We start from the raw sequence: 14,324 nt of genomic DNA, 5'->3' as shown, positions 1-14,324 counted from the left end.
CAACATTTCAGAACTATCGAAGCCACCTGGGCAGAACCCTTGGCGCGTGCTCCACGTCAGGACCCTGGTTGTTTCCCATCCCCGGGTGCTGGGGGAGTTGGAAGGTTGGGCATGGCTTCTCCCCTGGTCTCCTCCCTCTCTTCAGAAACAAGAAAAAGAAGCAGAAAATTCAGAAACAACGATTACACCCACTTCTCCCTGACCCTCAATCCTTCCCACCCTTACACCCTGATCAATTCTGCAGGCATCATCTAAAGCAAAAATCGGGGGGTAGGGGGGGACCAACATGCATGTCCACAAGACATAAAACCAAACAATATATAAGCAACAAACAGAAACACAGTTTTTAAGCATACTACTCAAGAAGTACTATATGTAAATTCCTCAAAAATGGTTCTTTGTCAAAGCCCTATGATGGCACAGCCTCAGCAACTTGGCTAATAAAGGCAATTCTCTAACTGCTTCCACAAAACCATTTAAGTTCTTCAGATCAAAGATTCCATGAGGTAACGGGAGAACTGACCTTCTTGAAACTAACACAGCTTTGAGGTCATCATATTCAGGCCATCTTTAATGATATATTTTAATATAAGACAGCCATGTTGATATAACACTTATAAAAGCCAATAAACATTTACAAATTTGAGTAACACCCCAGGTGTTCTTTTGCATTGCAAACACCCATTTGCTAGAATGCCAAAATATTGATTAAAATTTCAAGTTGCAAAGAAAACTGTGACTGTCATGTTTGAAATTTAATTTTAAAATTTTTCTTTCCCATGGATTCTTGGTTTCTAATACTCCACTTATATGCAAAATAATGCAAGTGTGCTTTTTAAAAGACAAGTAATTCTTAGCAATGAGTGTTCATAAAGAAGCAGAAGTCATCTACACTTTAACTTCAAAAAGCAACACATTGGAACAGGGTATATGAACAACAACAACAAAAGAATCAGCACACAGGTGAGCCCAGGGGCTCAAGTAAAATGTACAATAGGAAAAACTCATCCAAGACAGTGAGAAAGCTTGCCACTACACCTGGCTTCTGGTTGTTCCAGTAGTATGGTCTAACTACTTAGGTTCAGGGCAATCTGGTGCAAACACATTACAAAATGGAAAATAATTACACCAGAATTAGAAACATCAACGAACGTCTAAACTGTGAATTAACTTTTTTTTCATTCTTTGTGTATCTTTCTGCAAACTTTGTATTTTTAAGCATTCAATATGTATCTGTTAAATGTGTAAGTAACCTACTTCATCAGGAACCAAATTAATAATTTATTTTCTAGTAAGACACACTGTAGCAAACTGGAAGGCAATCTTAGGGATCAGAACAATGCCTCTTTCCACCTAAGAGGAAAGTGGTTCCCAATGATTTTAAGTAACTTGCCTAAATTTATACTTACTGATACAGTGAGAAAGACTAACCAGTGGTTCAAAAGTCTACTGTTACATCATGTTCTCATTGAAGAATACCATTAACATCCAATAACTGCCATTATCATTTTTAATCATTAGCAACTGCACTTAAATTTTGCTGACTAAAACTTTCCCCTGGGTCAAAGACACTGTCTCTCAAGTGATTCCTAAGTCAAGAAATTAGGTAATTACAATGCACAGTGGTCTGGGAGCCACCTTAATTTTAATGCATTTTACAACACTATACTGACAGAAAATGCATGATACTAATGCAGAAACCAGTCTTATTTTCAACTTCTTAGAAATGCCACAAGTACTACCACTAAATACTGAAGTGACTGTCTATAGATTTTATGCATAACATTTCCTTTAATTTTTCCACACTCTGTAAAGTAAATATTAGTTCCATCTTATGGCAAGGCATCAAAGTTTAAAAGAGAATTTTCCAAAGATCACATAGCTAATAAAGTGAAGAATTACAATCTGAATCCAGCCTGACTCCATAAGTGATATTCCATATGACGTTTTTATACCATTGTATCATTGCTATTAAATTTGAGTGGGAAAAAACCTTGAGAGTTCTATAAAAACTCTGTCCTCAAAAAGATATTTGGGAAACAAGTTATTACATTCTTTTAATGATAACACAAATTCACATCATGTGCTGATATTCATTACAGACATCTTGGCGGCTGGCACTGTGGAGTAGCAGGTAAAGTTCCTGTCTGTAGCTCCAACATTCTAGTTGAGTCTCAGCTATCTAAATTCTTCTAAACAGCCTAGGAAAACAGCAGAAACTGGCCCAAGTGCATGGAGCTCTGCACCCACAAGGGAGACGAAGAAACTCTTAGCTCCTGGCTTCAGACTGGCTTAGCTCCAACCATTGCAAGTGTTTGGGGAATGAACCAATACTGGAAGATCTCTGGCTCTTTCCCCCTCTCTCTGCAACTCTGCCTTTCAAATAAACTCAGAGAGAGAGAGAGAGAGAGACAGGGAGAGATATGGAGAGAGAGGGAGGGAGAGAGGCGGTGGGGGGGGGGAAGAGAGAAAAACAGAGAGAAGGGGGCCCAGTGCAATAGCCTAGTGGCTAAAGCCCTCACCTTGCATGTGCCAGGATCCCATAAGGGCGCTGGTTTTAATCCGGCGGCCCCCTTCCCATCCAGCTCTCTGCTTGTCACCTGGGAAAAGTAGTCAAGGATGGCCCAAAGCCTTGGGACCCTGCACCCACGTGGGAGACCTGGAAGAGGCTCCTGGCTCTTGGCTTTGGACCAGCTCAGTTCTAGCCGTTGCCGCCACTTGAGGAGTGAACTATCAGACAGAAGATCTTCCTCTTTCTCTCTCTCCTCCTCTCTGTATATTTGACTTTGCAATTAAAATAAATAAATCTAAAAAAATAAACTGAGCCTATGGCATTGGGGCGAGGAACTAACAGGCAGTCCTCCACCCGTGGCTCTGGCGTCCCATATGGCCACTACTTTGTGTCCTTGCTGTTCTCCCATTTCCGAGTTCCCTGCTTGTGTCCTGGAAAAGCTACACAGGGTGGCTCAAGTCTTTGAACCCTGCACCCATGAGGGAACTGTAAGGAGCTTCTGGTTCCTGGCTTCCAACAATTCCAGCTCTGGCAGTTGCAAATATTTGAAAAAATGCAGCTGATGGAAAAATGTCTCACACCTCCCCATTCCACTAACTTTCCAAGTAAAATAAATGAATCTTCAAAAAACTAAACGAAACAAAACAAACCCTGAGCCTAGAGGGAAGCCTTCAGTTCAGCAATGAAATGTCAATTGGGGCATCCACATCTCCTGTTGGAGGACCTTCATCAAACTGCTGGTTCCAGCTCCCAATTTCAGCTCCAGTAGTTGGCTCCCCGCCATTCACTTGAGAGACCTAGCAGGAGGCGTGGCTCCCAACCCTGAGCTATGCCAGTTCTCCTCATTCCATGTACTGAGTCAATCAGCAGATACAAGCTTTCTTAGTCTACCTGTCCACACTCCCACCGCATGCCCACATATCAACAATGACAAAAATGACAAGTCAAAATTGAGTTTGCAGAGATCAGATCTTGAACTAGAGTAGTCACTGTGAGGGTGGTAAGAATCAAGGCTCTCCATGTATTTGGAAGGTAGAATAAAGGTTTCAAGATAGAGAATAAAAATATTGAAGCACAAAATTTGTCATTGTAGCTAACATTCTAAAGAACAAAATACAAGATGATCTATTTTACTGATCAATGTACTTATTTTTGGAAAGCAGCATGATATGGTAAAACAAGATTTCAACACAGAAAACACAAACAAAATTTGTTATCATTCTACAGCATGAATGAAGCCATAAAGCACTCTGGAGAATGAAGAGAAGCGTAAAGACAACTTACTTTACTCGTCAATGTATTTATGTCTCGTTCAGCTTTATGCAACTGACCAATTAAAAGAGTGTTTTGTTCACTGTTGGACTGTAGCTCTTTTTCCAAGTGTTCAGCCTGTAGTCTAGCTGACTGCTTTTCAGCCTTTTGTTAAAACAAAATATTATTAAAATCTTCCACAATTATATAAAATAAAGTAAGCATTCTTTAAATACATACACATTTATCCAAAACTTCAACAATGTCAGCATGGACCAAAGTAGCAAGAATTTCCTCAACCTAACCAGTAGAACCCAAATGGAAGATATTTATTCTAGGAAACATTCAACAAAGGTTATCTGGACGAATAACATGCCAACACTCATCAGCAAAAGAACATTCCTACACTTTTCTCAAGCAAGGAAGTACTATAGGATTTGTTTGCATTCACTTTTCATGTTGACAGACTTCAGACAGTTTTGGGGGGGCAGTTTCCGGTCTATAGCAGATTTGACAAACAAAATGTGGAAAAAATGATCAATGACGGTAATACTTACAAAAAGGATAACTAAAAATCTAAAGTCAGATTTTTTTCTAAAAAGGAAAAGAGCATGGCTGAAAAAATCCTCAACTAGCTGGAGCCTTTTGAAATAGGGGCAAAGAAGCTCTTGATCCCACCACGGAATTTAAACTCTCAGTGGGGTGTCAGGAGGAAGCTGGGTAGCCACACAGCAAATTAACCCATGGCCTGCAAAGCCTGCATCACATACGGACACATGTTCAAGTCCTGACTGCGGCACTTCCAAAAGAGCTCCCTATTAATGGGTCCACTGTGGCAAACCTAGACGAAGCTCCTAGGTGCTGCCTTCAGCCTGGCTCAGATCTGGTTGCTGTGGCCATTCAGGGAGTGAACCAGATGATGAAAATTTCCTTCTCTGTCTCCTGTCTTCCCCACTTCCTTCTCTGTGTAACTCTGATTTTCAAACTAAAAATGAATAAATCTTAAAAAAAAAAAAGAATATTAACAAAGTCTGAGGTGTCAAAAATGTTCTGGTAGATAATACTTTCTAACTAGAGATGTAAACATTAAAAACTTCTAAATATTTCCACTCAAAACAAAGTGAAAATGTTTTGGCATCTAAAGGATAAGTTACAGTTTTATAAATATTTCATTTCTTATATATGTTTAAGGAAAGTGTTGAATGAATAGTTCCAATATAAAAATGATATTCACTGAGCACAATGATAGGAAAGTTGAAGAAGCACTTGCTGCTGCTACATGCTTATTTTCATTTTATCTGACAGAGTAAAATCAGATATAGGCTCCTCTGAAACATCACAAATGAACCATCTATCTTTTGTCATATTCAATTTGACCTGAAAATAATCACTCGACAACCTCAATAAGAAGTTTCACATTGGAACCATAAGCTATACTCATTTATAATTATCTCCCTTTTTCTGTCATAGTGTGAATAAACTTGGAAGGATGGCAACATACACAGTCTCACTCTGAGCTGCCTTGTGTCTAAGGTCCAACAGCACAGACAACGTCAATTCAAACACTCAGCAAAAACTGAGAGAAGCTTCACCCCAAAAAATCAAACAGTGACTTTTACTCTTCAAAATATATCAGTATGCCAATCTGCTGGCTAGAAAAAAAAATCACTATTTTTGGATATTTAGTTTTAACTATAAACCAGATAGTCAATAAACTTTTCTCCAACCCAAAACATTTCAATCCTTCCATGGTAGATAAGGGAGACAGAGAATTCACTTTGAAATGTACAAGATAAATCAAAACTGGTACATTTACTGCATGTTAGGTAGCACAACTAGGAAAAACAAGAGTATCTGAATCGTAAAACCAAGACTTGTTCATAAAGTCGTGCCAGCCTGGCTCTGCCAATACTTACTGCTTCTAATGAACTAAAGGAAATAATTCAGTAAAACTTACACGCATTCAAAGCCAAGTTGAATTTTATTACTGCAGTAGGAAACCATAATGATACACACGCATAAACACCCACATATACAAACTCTCTCTGTCTCTGTCTCTCTCTCTCTCTCTCTCTCTCTCACACACACACACACACACACGTTTATGTACAAACAAGACTTAAGCTTTTTAAGGGGAAGCAATTTACTGTCTTGGAAAAAATACTTATTGAGTTTGGGATGTCTAAGTCTTCTGAAATTGAAATGTTTTCTGGACTTGGCACATTCTATTCTGTGGCATTTAAGAACTATTTCAGATATCTGGACTCTTAAATAATATTCCTCTATAGCTGTGGCATAGACATTGTTTATCAATCAATACCTGTGTTCTTTACAAACTCTTGGGATTCCACAAATGCGTCAGCATTATATGGTAAGCATTCATTTATGTTCTAAAAATCAAAGGCTTGTCGATTGCACTTTTAAAAAAGGACACCATAGTCTACCGGGAAGCAATTAAAATCTTACCTCTAGGGATCGGATAGTAGCCTGCATCTCAGCCAACTGCCGCACCTGTACTCTTTGGATATTTTCTGCCTGAGCACCAGAATTCTCTTTTTCAGCTCTTAATTCTGCTACTTCAGTCTCCAAACATTTTAATTTCTGACACAAGCGGACTTTTTCTCCAATAAGCTGTTCCACTCGTTTGCTATCTTTTGCAGGATCAACACTAAGTAGCTGGCTGTGCAGTTCTTCTTTATCTTTCTCCAGTCTTGCAATCTAACAATAATTTGAAAAAAAAAAAAAGCATAGAAGCTTAAATTATTGAATTTTTAGTCATGAACATGTGTAACAAGTCCATAAATTAAAATTAAAAATTGAATAATATGCAATCACAGGTGGCAAAATGAAGTGAAAAGGAAAACCCTAAAATGTCACATTTTTCCTTCTGTACTCAGCATGGCTATACAAGAGGACATGTCCCCCTCCATGAAGCCTAGCACAAGGCTTAATCAGCTGCTAAAATTCAAAATTACAAATAATGCTATAAAAATGATTACCTGAAGTACATAAAGAATCCTAAAGTTTATCTGAACAATACAAGGGTTCAGGTAAGACCTCTGCACTGACTACTGCTCAGCTACTCACTTGGCAATAACCGTGGGCTATGTCCGTACTAACAAAATTACCCAGCTCAAAGCCACTAATCCACACTACGCTACTTATCTGTGTAACTACAAATATGACAGCTGAGTGTTAAAGCCCTAGCTTTAAAGATGGCTTAGTTTTTTCGTTCTTAGATGCAAAAGAACTTACAGGCATATGCTCAAGTTCCTGCATAGTTTCATGAGAAACCGACCATCATCTTATTCCTGCCTACTATCACCCGGACCCCACTGGCATCACACTGCTTCCTACCCGCTGTGGCACTGCAGCTCTTCCTGCTTCCAGAGGTCAGAAGGCCAGGCAAGCAGCAGAGAACTCACTCGTTTCCCTCCCTGCCCTTCCTACCCCTCTGTGCCATACCATCACAGCACCAACACCAAAACTCTGGTGCTGACTATCAGCTTCTGTTTGTGGTCTCTTTGTACACTAAGTTTCTTCTTATGATTCAACTTAAGGTCACAAGTCAACAGTTTTTGGAGCTAGGATGAACTTCAAAGACACTCTCAGCCAAAAAAAAAAAAAAAAAGGAAAGGAAAGGAAGAAAACACCCTAATGGCACTTCTGAAGTAGGAGACGTCTACTCCAAGGGCAGGCTCTGTTTCCTTCATCTGTCAAATGGTACACTAGGGCCCTGCACAATGGCTCAACTAATCCTCCCCTTTCAAGTGCCAGGATCCTATTCGGGTGACAGTTCAAGCCCTGGCCACTCCACTTCCCATTCAGCTCCCTGCTAGTAGCCTGAGAAGGCAGTAGAGAGGATGGCCCAAAGTCTTGGGATCCTGCACCCACATGGCAGACCTGAAACAAGCTCTTGGCTTCAGATTAGCTCAGCTCCGGCTCTTGCATCCATTTGGGGAGTGAACCAGAATGGAAGATTCTTCTGTTTCTCCTTCTCTCTGTAAATCTGCCTTTCCAATAAAAATAAATCTACAAAAAAACAAAAGTATACTTAAGGCACTCTAGTCTTTCAGTCTAATTTGGTTTTAGACATGCTGAATTGTAGATGCCAGTAAGAAATAGAATTATCCAGTAGGGAAATACCCTCCTCTCCATCAAATACAATTTATCCTTGAAAGTAACTGCAGTATTTGCAGGTGAGTCCACAAAAACCTAACAATGAACCAACTCTGCTATTTTTCATTTCATACTTTACAAAATGGTCTTTCACCACTTTGTTTCCCCCCTCCATTATTTTTACTGAGCTAACTATGTGACATTATGCAAGTTACACTTTTCACTCTGATCTCAATAAAAAAAAAAAAAGAACTTGAACTGGATTAACATGTTAAATTTCACTTTTGCAAAAGGTAACCAATGTAGTTTTCATGTGCTGTATTAGTGGTGCGGCAGCTCTTCTAGCTCAGGGTGAAGGAATAACTCAGGTTCCAGCAATGCTGCCCTCACTGGGTATTCATTACTATGAATCAATACTGATTTGAGTGCTCTTCATAAGAATTTAACAGTGATATCATTTTCTCATATAGTACCTATTTTACATAAAATCATACAGCTAATGTTTTCCGTAGGCAGGTTTCCTGGATTATTATTCTCTCCATTAGTGTTAAAAGGCATTCGAATGATAGTAAAATGATAGCTGAAACTCATGACTGGATGACAAGTACCTAAATTACACATAGAGGATTAAATTACATATTGAAGACTCCTCTTACCAAAACTGGTGAGCAATGCCTTTAATTTTTCTACACAACAACGACTTACTGGATACTCACTATGCACCCAGAGCTGTTTTAGATATTAAGGGCAAAATCCAACAAGAAAACAAACAAAATCCTCTGCTGAAGAGCTCTTGACAGCTAGTCACCACCATGACCCCACTCTTCTCCCATGAATGGGACACAGATCTTGGACACATCCTCAGCTCTTTCCTCTTCTTCCACACTCACTCACTCTCATACGCCACCCTCCTTGTTGTCTTCAATTGGTTGCACTTTCCATTCTTCCTTTAAATTTCCACAGAGCTTTCTTTGAGTTTCTCTTCACTAACATTTATCCAAATCCGCCTGTACTGTACTGTAGTTACCTCTACATTTGCTTTACTCTCTTTTAGGATAAGCACTAGCTTGATGGGCAATATTAAGTGTTAACCAACTTCACATTTCAAAAGGTGTTGAAATAAAGAAACAGGCAATGAAACAGAGTAGGAACAGTGTGGTCTCCTTTTCAAAGGAAGACAACAATACTGCAGCTCGCCAGGGCATACAGAGGGGAGAGGTGGACTATCGCTCCCTTGATTTTTGTTTATTACCTTTACGGTGCAGCATAAAAACTTGGTAAGAGAACAAGCCTTGGAATCAAACTGTGTAACTGCACACACTTCGTTTTTCTTTTTCTTTTAACCATCTGAAAGGTATTCTGCTTTCTTCTGGCTAGCAGTATTTCAGAAAGAAATTTGTTGACATTTTGGCTACTCTGCACAAAATGGGTTTTCCCCTCTGGTTATCTTTTTAATTATGTTTGTAATTTTCAGGTAACAGCAGGTTGACCTGCAATGAACTATTGCAAGGAATGATACAGAAATGCTATGCTAATACCAATGGTAATTGTTCTTTGGGAGACACTGTATAGCGCTGATCTTAATTCTTCCTTAAATACTTAGTAGAATTCTCAGTTACATTGGAAAATTTTTCAATTGCAAATTCAATTTCCCCAAGAGCTATATGCCTGTTTAAATTACCCATTTCATATCAGGGGAGTTACAGAACTGATCCAATTCATCTACATTGTCAAAGTTGTTTGAGTTGTTCACAGGGTTATCGTAATATCTTTTAAAGTCTGGAAGGTCATGAGGGATATTCTGTTTCAATCCTGACAGAGGTAATGTCTTCTTTGTCTTGCCAGAAGTTTGTCAGCTCTTTGCTTCATTGATTTCCTCCGTTTTCAGCTTCATTGATTTCTTCTCTTGTGTTTATCATGTCCTTCCTTTTGCTCGCTTTGGTTTTTATTTTGATAACCTTTTTGTAGGTGCTAGAAGAGGAAGCTTACTGACTTGATAATTCTGTTTTCAAATGCATATATTTAGTGTTATAAATATTCCTCTCAGGACTGCTTTAGCTGTGTCCAAGAATTTTTCATGTCAACATTTTCATTGTTTTCTGAAACATAACTTTATGGCAGTGTTATTAAAATTGCTTTACATCCAACTGTTGGAAGCACATAACTTCATTTCCCTGTGCTTGAATATTTCTCAATTACTTTTCTGTTATTATTTCCTATTTTGATCCTTTTGTGGTCTGAGAACTTACTCTATATAATTTCGAGCACTTTAAGTTTACTAAGAGTTATTTTAAATCCCAGGATGTAGTTTATCTTACATGAGAATACCTCAAAAAGTTTACGGAAAATGTAATTTACACTATGAACTTATTTTGGCACCAAAAAAAAAATGAAATGTGTGCATACTATCTCCCTAATAGGCATGTTGCACATATTACAAACAAAAATATTTTCCAGCAAAGAGTTCATGCTTTTAATTCCATTTTTCTATGAGCTCTCTGAAGTACCTTCCTATATGTTCAGTGAACATCTCAAAATTTTGTTCTCTTATTGACAGGAATGTTGTACAAATATTCATTAAATTCTAGTGTTCATTCATTCACAGTGGTGAGTTATTCTACATCCTTGCTAATTTTCTAATTGTTCTATGAAATAAGATGCAAAGTCCCAAGTGTAGTTAAGTGTGTTTCTACTTTTATTTTCTGTGTCACACACTTTGTAGCTCTATTTGGTATATGTAATTTGAGCACTCCGATGTCTTATTGTGGATTGCCCTTGACAGAGTTTCTTTCTCTTCTCCACCCAAAATGAGCTCTCCAAATTAATGGAAAACATGCATTAAAAACGGAGCAGAGATTTTAAAAATTTCTTGCACTATTTTTTTAATTCCATTTTTCTATAATTCTATTTTTCCATGAACTGTTTGAGGTACCCTCTCTTGAATATTCTGAGTTTCTCAATTTGTTTTCATTTCTTCTCTGTTTAAAGTTTTGATTTTTTTTCTTTTTTTTTTTTTAAAGATTTATTTATTTATTGGAAAGTCAGATATACAGAGAGGAGGAGAGACAGAGAGGAAGATCTTCTATCCAATGATTCACTCCCCAAGTGAGCGCAATGGCCAATGCTATGCCGATCCGAAGCCAGGAGCCAGGAACTTCTTCCGGGTATCCCACACGGGTACAGGGTCCCAGGGCTTTGGGCTGTCCTCAACTGCTTTCCCAGGCCACAAGCAGGGAGCTGGATGGGAAGTGGAGCTGCCGGGATTAGAACCGGCGCCTATATGGGATCCCGGTGCATTCACTGCGAGGACTATAGCCGCTAGGTCACACCACCAGGCCCTGTTTTGATTTTCTTTTTCCTCTTTTCCTGGTGACTACTTCAACATTTTTTAGCATTCATTTAAACCTATTTATGTTTTAAAATTTACTTGTATTTTACCTTGCTATGGAGGAAGAGAGAGAGCAACCTCCCCTCCGCTGGTCCCCTCCTCACGGGGGCCAGGCTGGGTCAAGGCCAGCAACGCATCCAGGTCTCCATGTGATTGGCAGGTGCTCACTTGCTCGAGCAATCACTGCTGCCACCTCGAATGTGCATCAGCAGCAGACCAGAGGGAAAGCAGGGCCACCAAAACTCAACCCAGGCTCTCTAACATTGGATATGCATACTTCAAGCAACATATTAACCAGTGCCTGTCTTCCATAATGCTTTTAATCTCTCCCTTCATGTAGTTTTGTTAGTGGTTGTTCTTGGTACATTATGTAACATAACCTGTCATAGCCCACAGAGTTCATGTTGTCAGTCTCAGTGACAAATGGAAACTTTCTCCAGTGACATACCTTGTTTTCATCTATAACTATCCTAATTCCCTGTATACACATCTACAATATCAGAGACTATTGTAATTTTTACTCCATTAATAAACTAAAATTTAGAAAACTAATGAGGTCAAAGACTGTCTATTGTCATGGTTTTGCATGTCATGTCCTTTTATCCTTCGTTGTATTCTGAGGTTCCCTGTATCATTTTTTCCCTATTCATACACTTTCATTAAGACACTCTTTTGGTCAGATCTCTGGCAAAAAAAGAACAAAATTCAGTTTTTTATCTTTTAAGAAGGTATAACTTTCCTTTCAGTCCAGAAGAGTACCATGTTGTATATGAGATTCTGGATTAACAGTTCTTTTAATTTTTCAGCACTCAATACTTGTTCTGCGGCTTCTGAAAGAATGTTTGCTTATTTTCTAATTGTTCCTCTCCTAAAAGGCTTAAGTTCTCAGGCTGCTTTCAATATGTATTTTCCTTAGCTTTAACTCTGCTCATGGTCAATCTCTTTGGATTTATTCTGTGAGATTTTCTCAGCTTCTTGAATCCATAGGTCTGACCTTTACCAAATTTAGGAAGTTTTTTATTATTTTATCTCCCAGTCGTTTTTCAGCCCTACCATTTTTGCTCTTTCAAGGACACAAAAAGCTTACCTGACAGAGTGGACAGATAGTCATTTCTGTTTCATGTGTTTACACTCTTCATTTTCCCTAGTTCATTCACATTAGGCAATTTGGAATGTTTTACTTCCCAGGTGACTGATTTTAAAATCTCTATCCCTTCAATTTTGCAACTGATCCCTACAACTGAGGTTTTCTTATCATTGTATTTTCAGCTCTAAAATTTCCAGTTGTTCTCTATATTTGAGTGGCCTTTTTTCACATGTTCTAGCTACGTATGAAATTGTTCACTAAAGCAATCTCACCATTGCTATTTTAATTTTCTCAAACCTTCCTCCATGAAGAGGCCTAAGAATGACTTGTTATGGCTCCTGATATACTCACCTTAACACCATGGCTTTGGTTACGTAAATCACATAAGTTTTACGGAATGAGTATAAGATACTCCTTTAAATTCTTTTTCCTTGATGAGATGTCAGAGAACCGATATAAATTATTTCCTACACACCTGGTTGAATTTACCAATGCAGCAATCTGGGGCTACCCAGTAATTTTTTTTTAATGAATGGAAGACATTGAAAATGTTAATATTTTTTCAGTTCTGGACTCTTTTCTATTCCTGAATTCTTGTTCTGGGATGTAATTTAGGTATCTTTCAAATTTCGCTGTTATATTTGCGAGGCAGAGCCAGAGTAGCCTTTTTGGTTAATTCAGACTACTACTGAGGCAAAATCCTTCAGAATTTTCATCATGCAGCATGCATTACAGTCCTTCCACCACGGCTGTCAAAAACAAAAGAAAATTCTTTCTAGACTCACATGAACTACAGGAATTGTCTTTCGCTCTCTCTTTTTTTTTTTAATACATGTATTTACAATTTATTTATCTATTCATTTGAAAGGCAGAGTTATGGTAGGGTGATGGGGTGGAGAACAAGAGGGTTACGAGGTCAGAGAGAGCAAGAGGGAGACAGAATCTTCCATTCTCTGGTCACATCCACAAATGGCTGCAACGCAGCAGTTTCACCTGGATCATTCTCATTCTGTGGCCACGGACAGTTTAACAAACATGCATTAAACAGATCTCAATTGAAGGCTACTGGCTGTACAGAGCTCTAAAGCTCCCCCAACACTCAACCCCTCACTTTCTAGGGGTTTGGGTCTCTCAAGTTCTGAAAGAGTGGGGGCTCACTCTGAGTTTTCTGTTTTTGTACCACAGCCTGGAAACCCCATCCAGAACAAAAGATGGACTGTTACGTAGCTTATTTCATTTGCTTTCCTTCCTTTAGGAAATCATGGTCCTGATATCCATGTTCCAGTTTCAGAAAGTCTTTGCTTCCCATCATTTTATTCCTGTTTTCAGAGAAGGCCTCAAAGTGAAATCAGCTCCTTTTTCTCCACAATGGGCAACAGCAGAAATTCTCTCAGTTTGTTCTGCCTACCAGCTGTGTAAACTTGAGCCGATACTTCAGTGTTTCAGTGTTTTTTATGTCTGAGATGGGAATAATGATCACCTAACTTCCAGGGTGTTTCAAAGGATTCACAGAAGCATTTATAAAGTGTTTCAATAAATTAGATCTGGATTTTGCTACTCGCTCTTACTTCTTTCACTTCTTCAACATCTATAATTTCTAATTCAGAAATATGTTCTCTACCTGAAAATGATTTATTTACCATGCATGTTTTATTTATTATTAGTATCATGATTGATACTCTTGGACACTACCGGTAGTAATACCATTAATTGTTTACTGTGTGCCTGGCAATATTTTGTGATTAAGTCTGAAGTTCCAACAGACTAGTCTTTAAACTCACTAATGTCTTACATCCCTAAAAACCAGCAATAATACAATTACTATTGCACTGTACTAAGTTCCCTCATTTCCTTTTTATGTACTACAACTGATTTTAGTTAAATTAACAATAGAATGTATTTTATACAAAAATATTTTTCCATTTATAACACTAAGGAGATATCACTGAAATCACCTACATACTGTA

General features: G+C 38.4%; 1 protein-coding gene across 3 annotated transcripts in view; it reads right to left on the bottom strand.

The window, feature by feature from the left end:
- The window catches only part of CEP83 (centrosomal protein 83), a 142,545-nt gene that overhangs the window by 39,987 nt on the left and 88,234 nt on the right, over nucleotides 1-14,324 (bottom strand). For all 3 annotated transcript variants that reach the window (XM_040980815.1, XM_040980804.1, XM_040980797.1), the window contains exons 6-7: nucleotides 6,230-6,481; nucleotides 3,797-3,928 (exon numbers count right to left, since the gene is read on the bottom strand). In XM_040980815.1, the coding sequence (XP_040836749.1) occupies nucleotides 3,797-3,928; nucleotides 6,230-6,481 (384 nt within the window). The remainder of the gene's footprint in view (nucleotides 1-3,796; nucleotides 3,929-6,229; nucleotides 6,482-14,324) is intronic.

Source organism: Ochotona curzoniae, unplaced genomic scaffold (assembly GCF_017591425.1).
Source record: "Ochotona curzoniae isolate NIBS_2020 unplaced genomic scaffold, NIBS_Ocur_1.0 contig_1014, whole genome shotgun sequence".
Classification (NCBI taxonomy): Eukaryota; Metazoa; Chordata; class Mammalia; order Lagomorpha; family Ochotonidae; genus Ochotona; species Ochotona curzoniae.
This window is presented reverse-complemented; position numbering and strand designations above follow the sequence as displayed.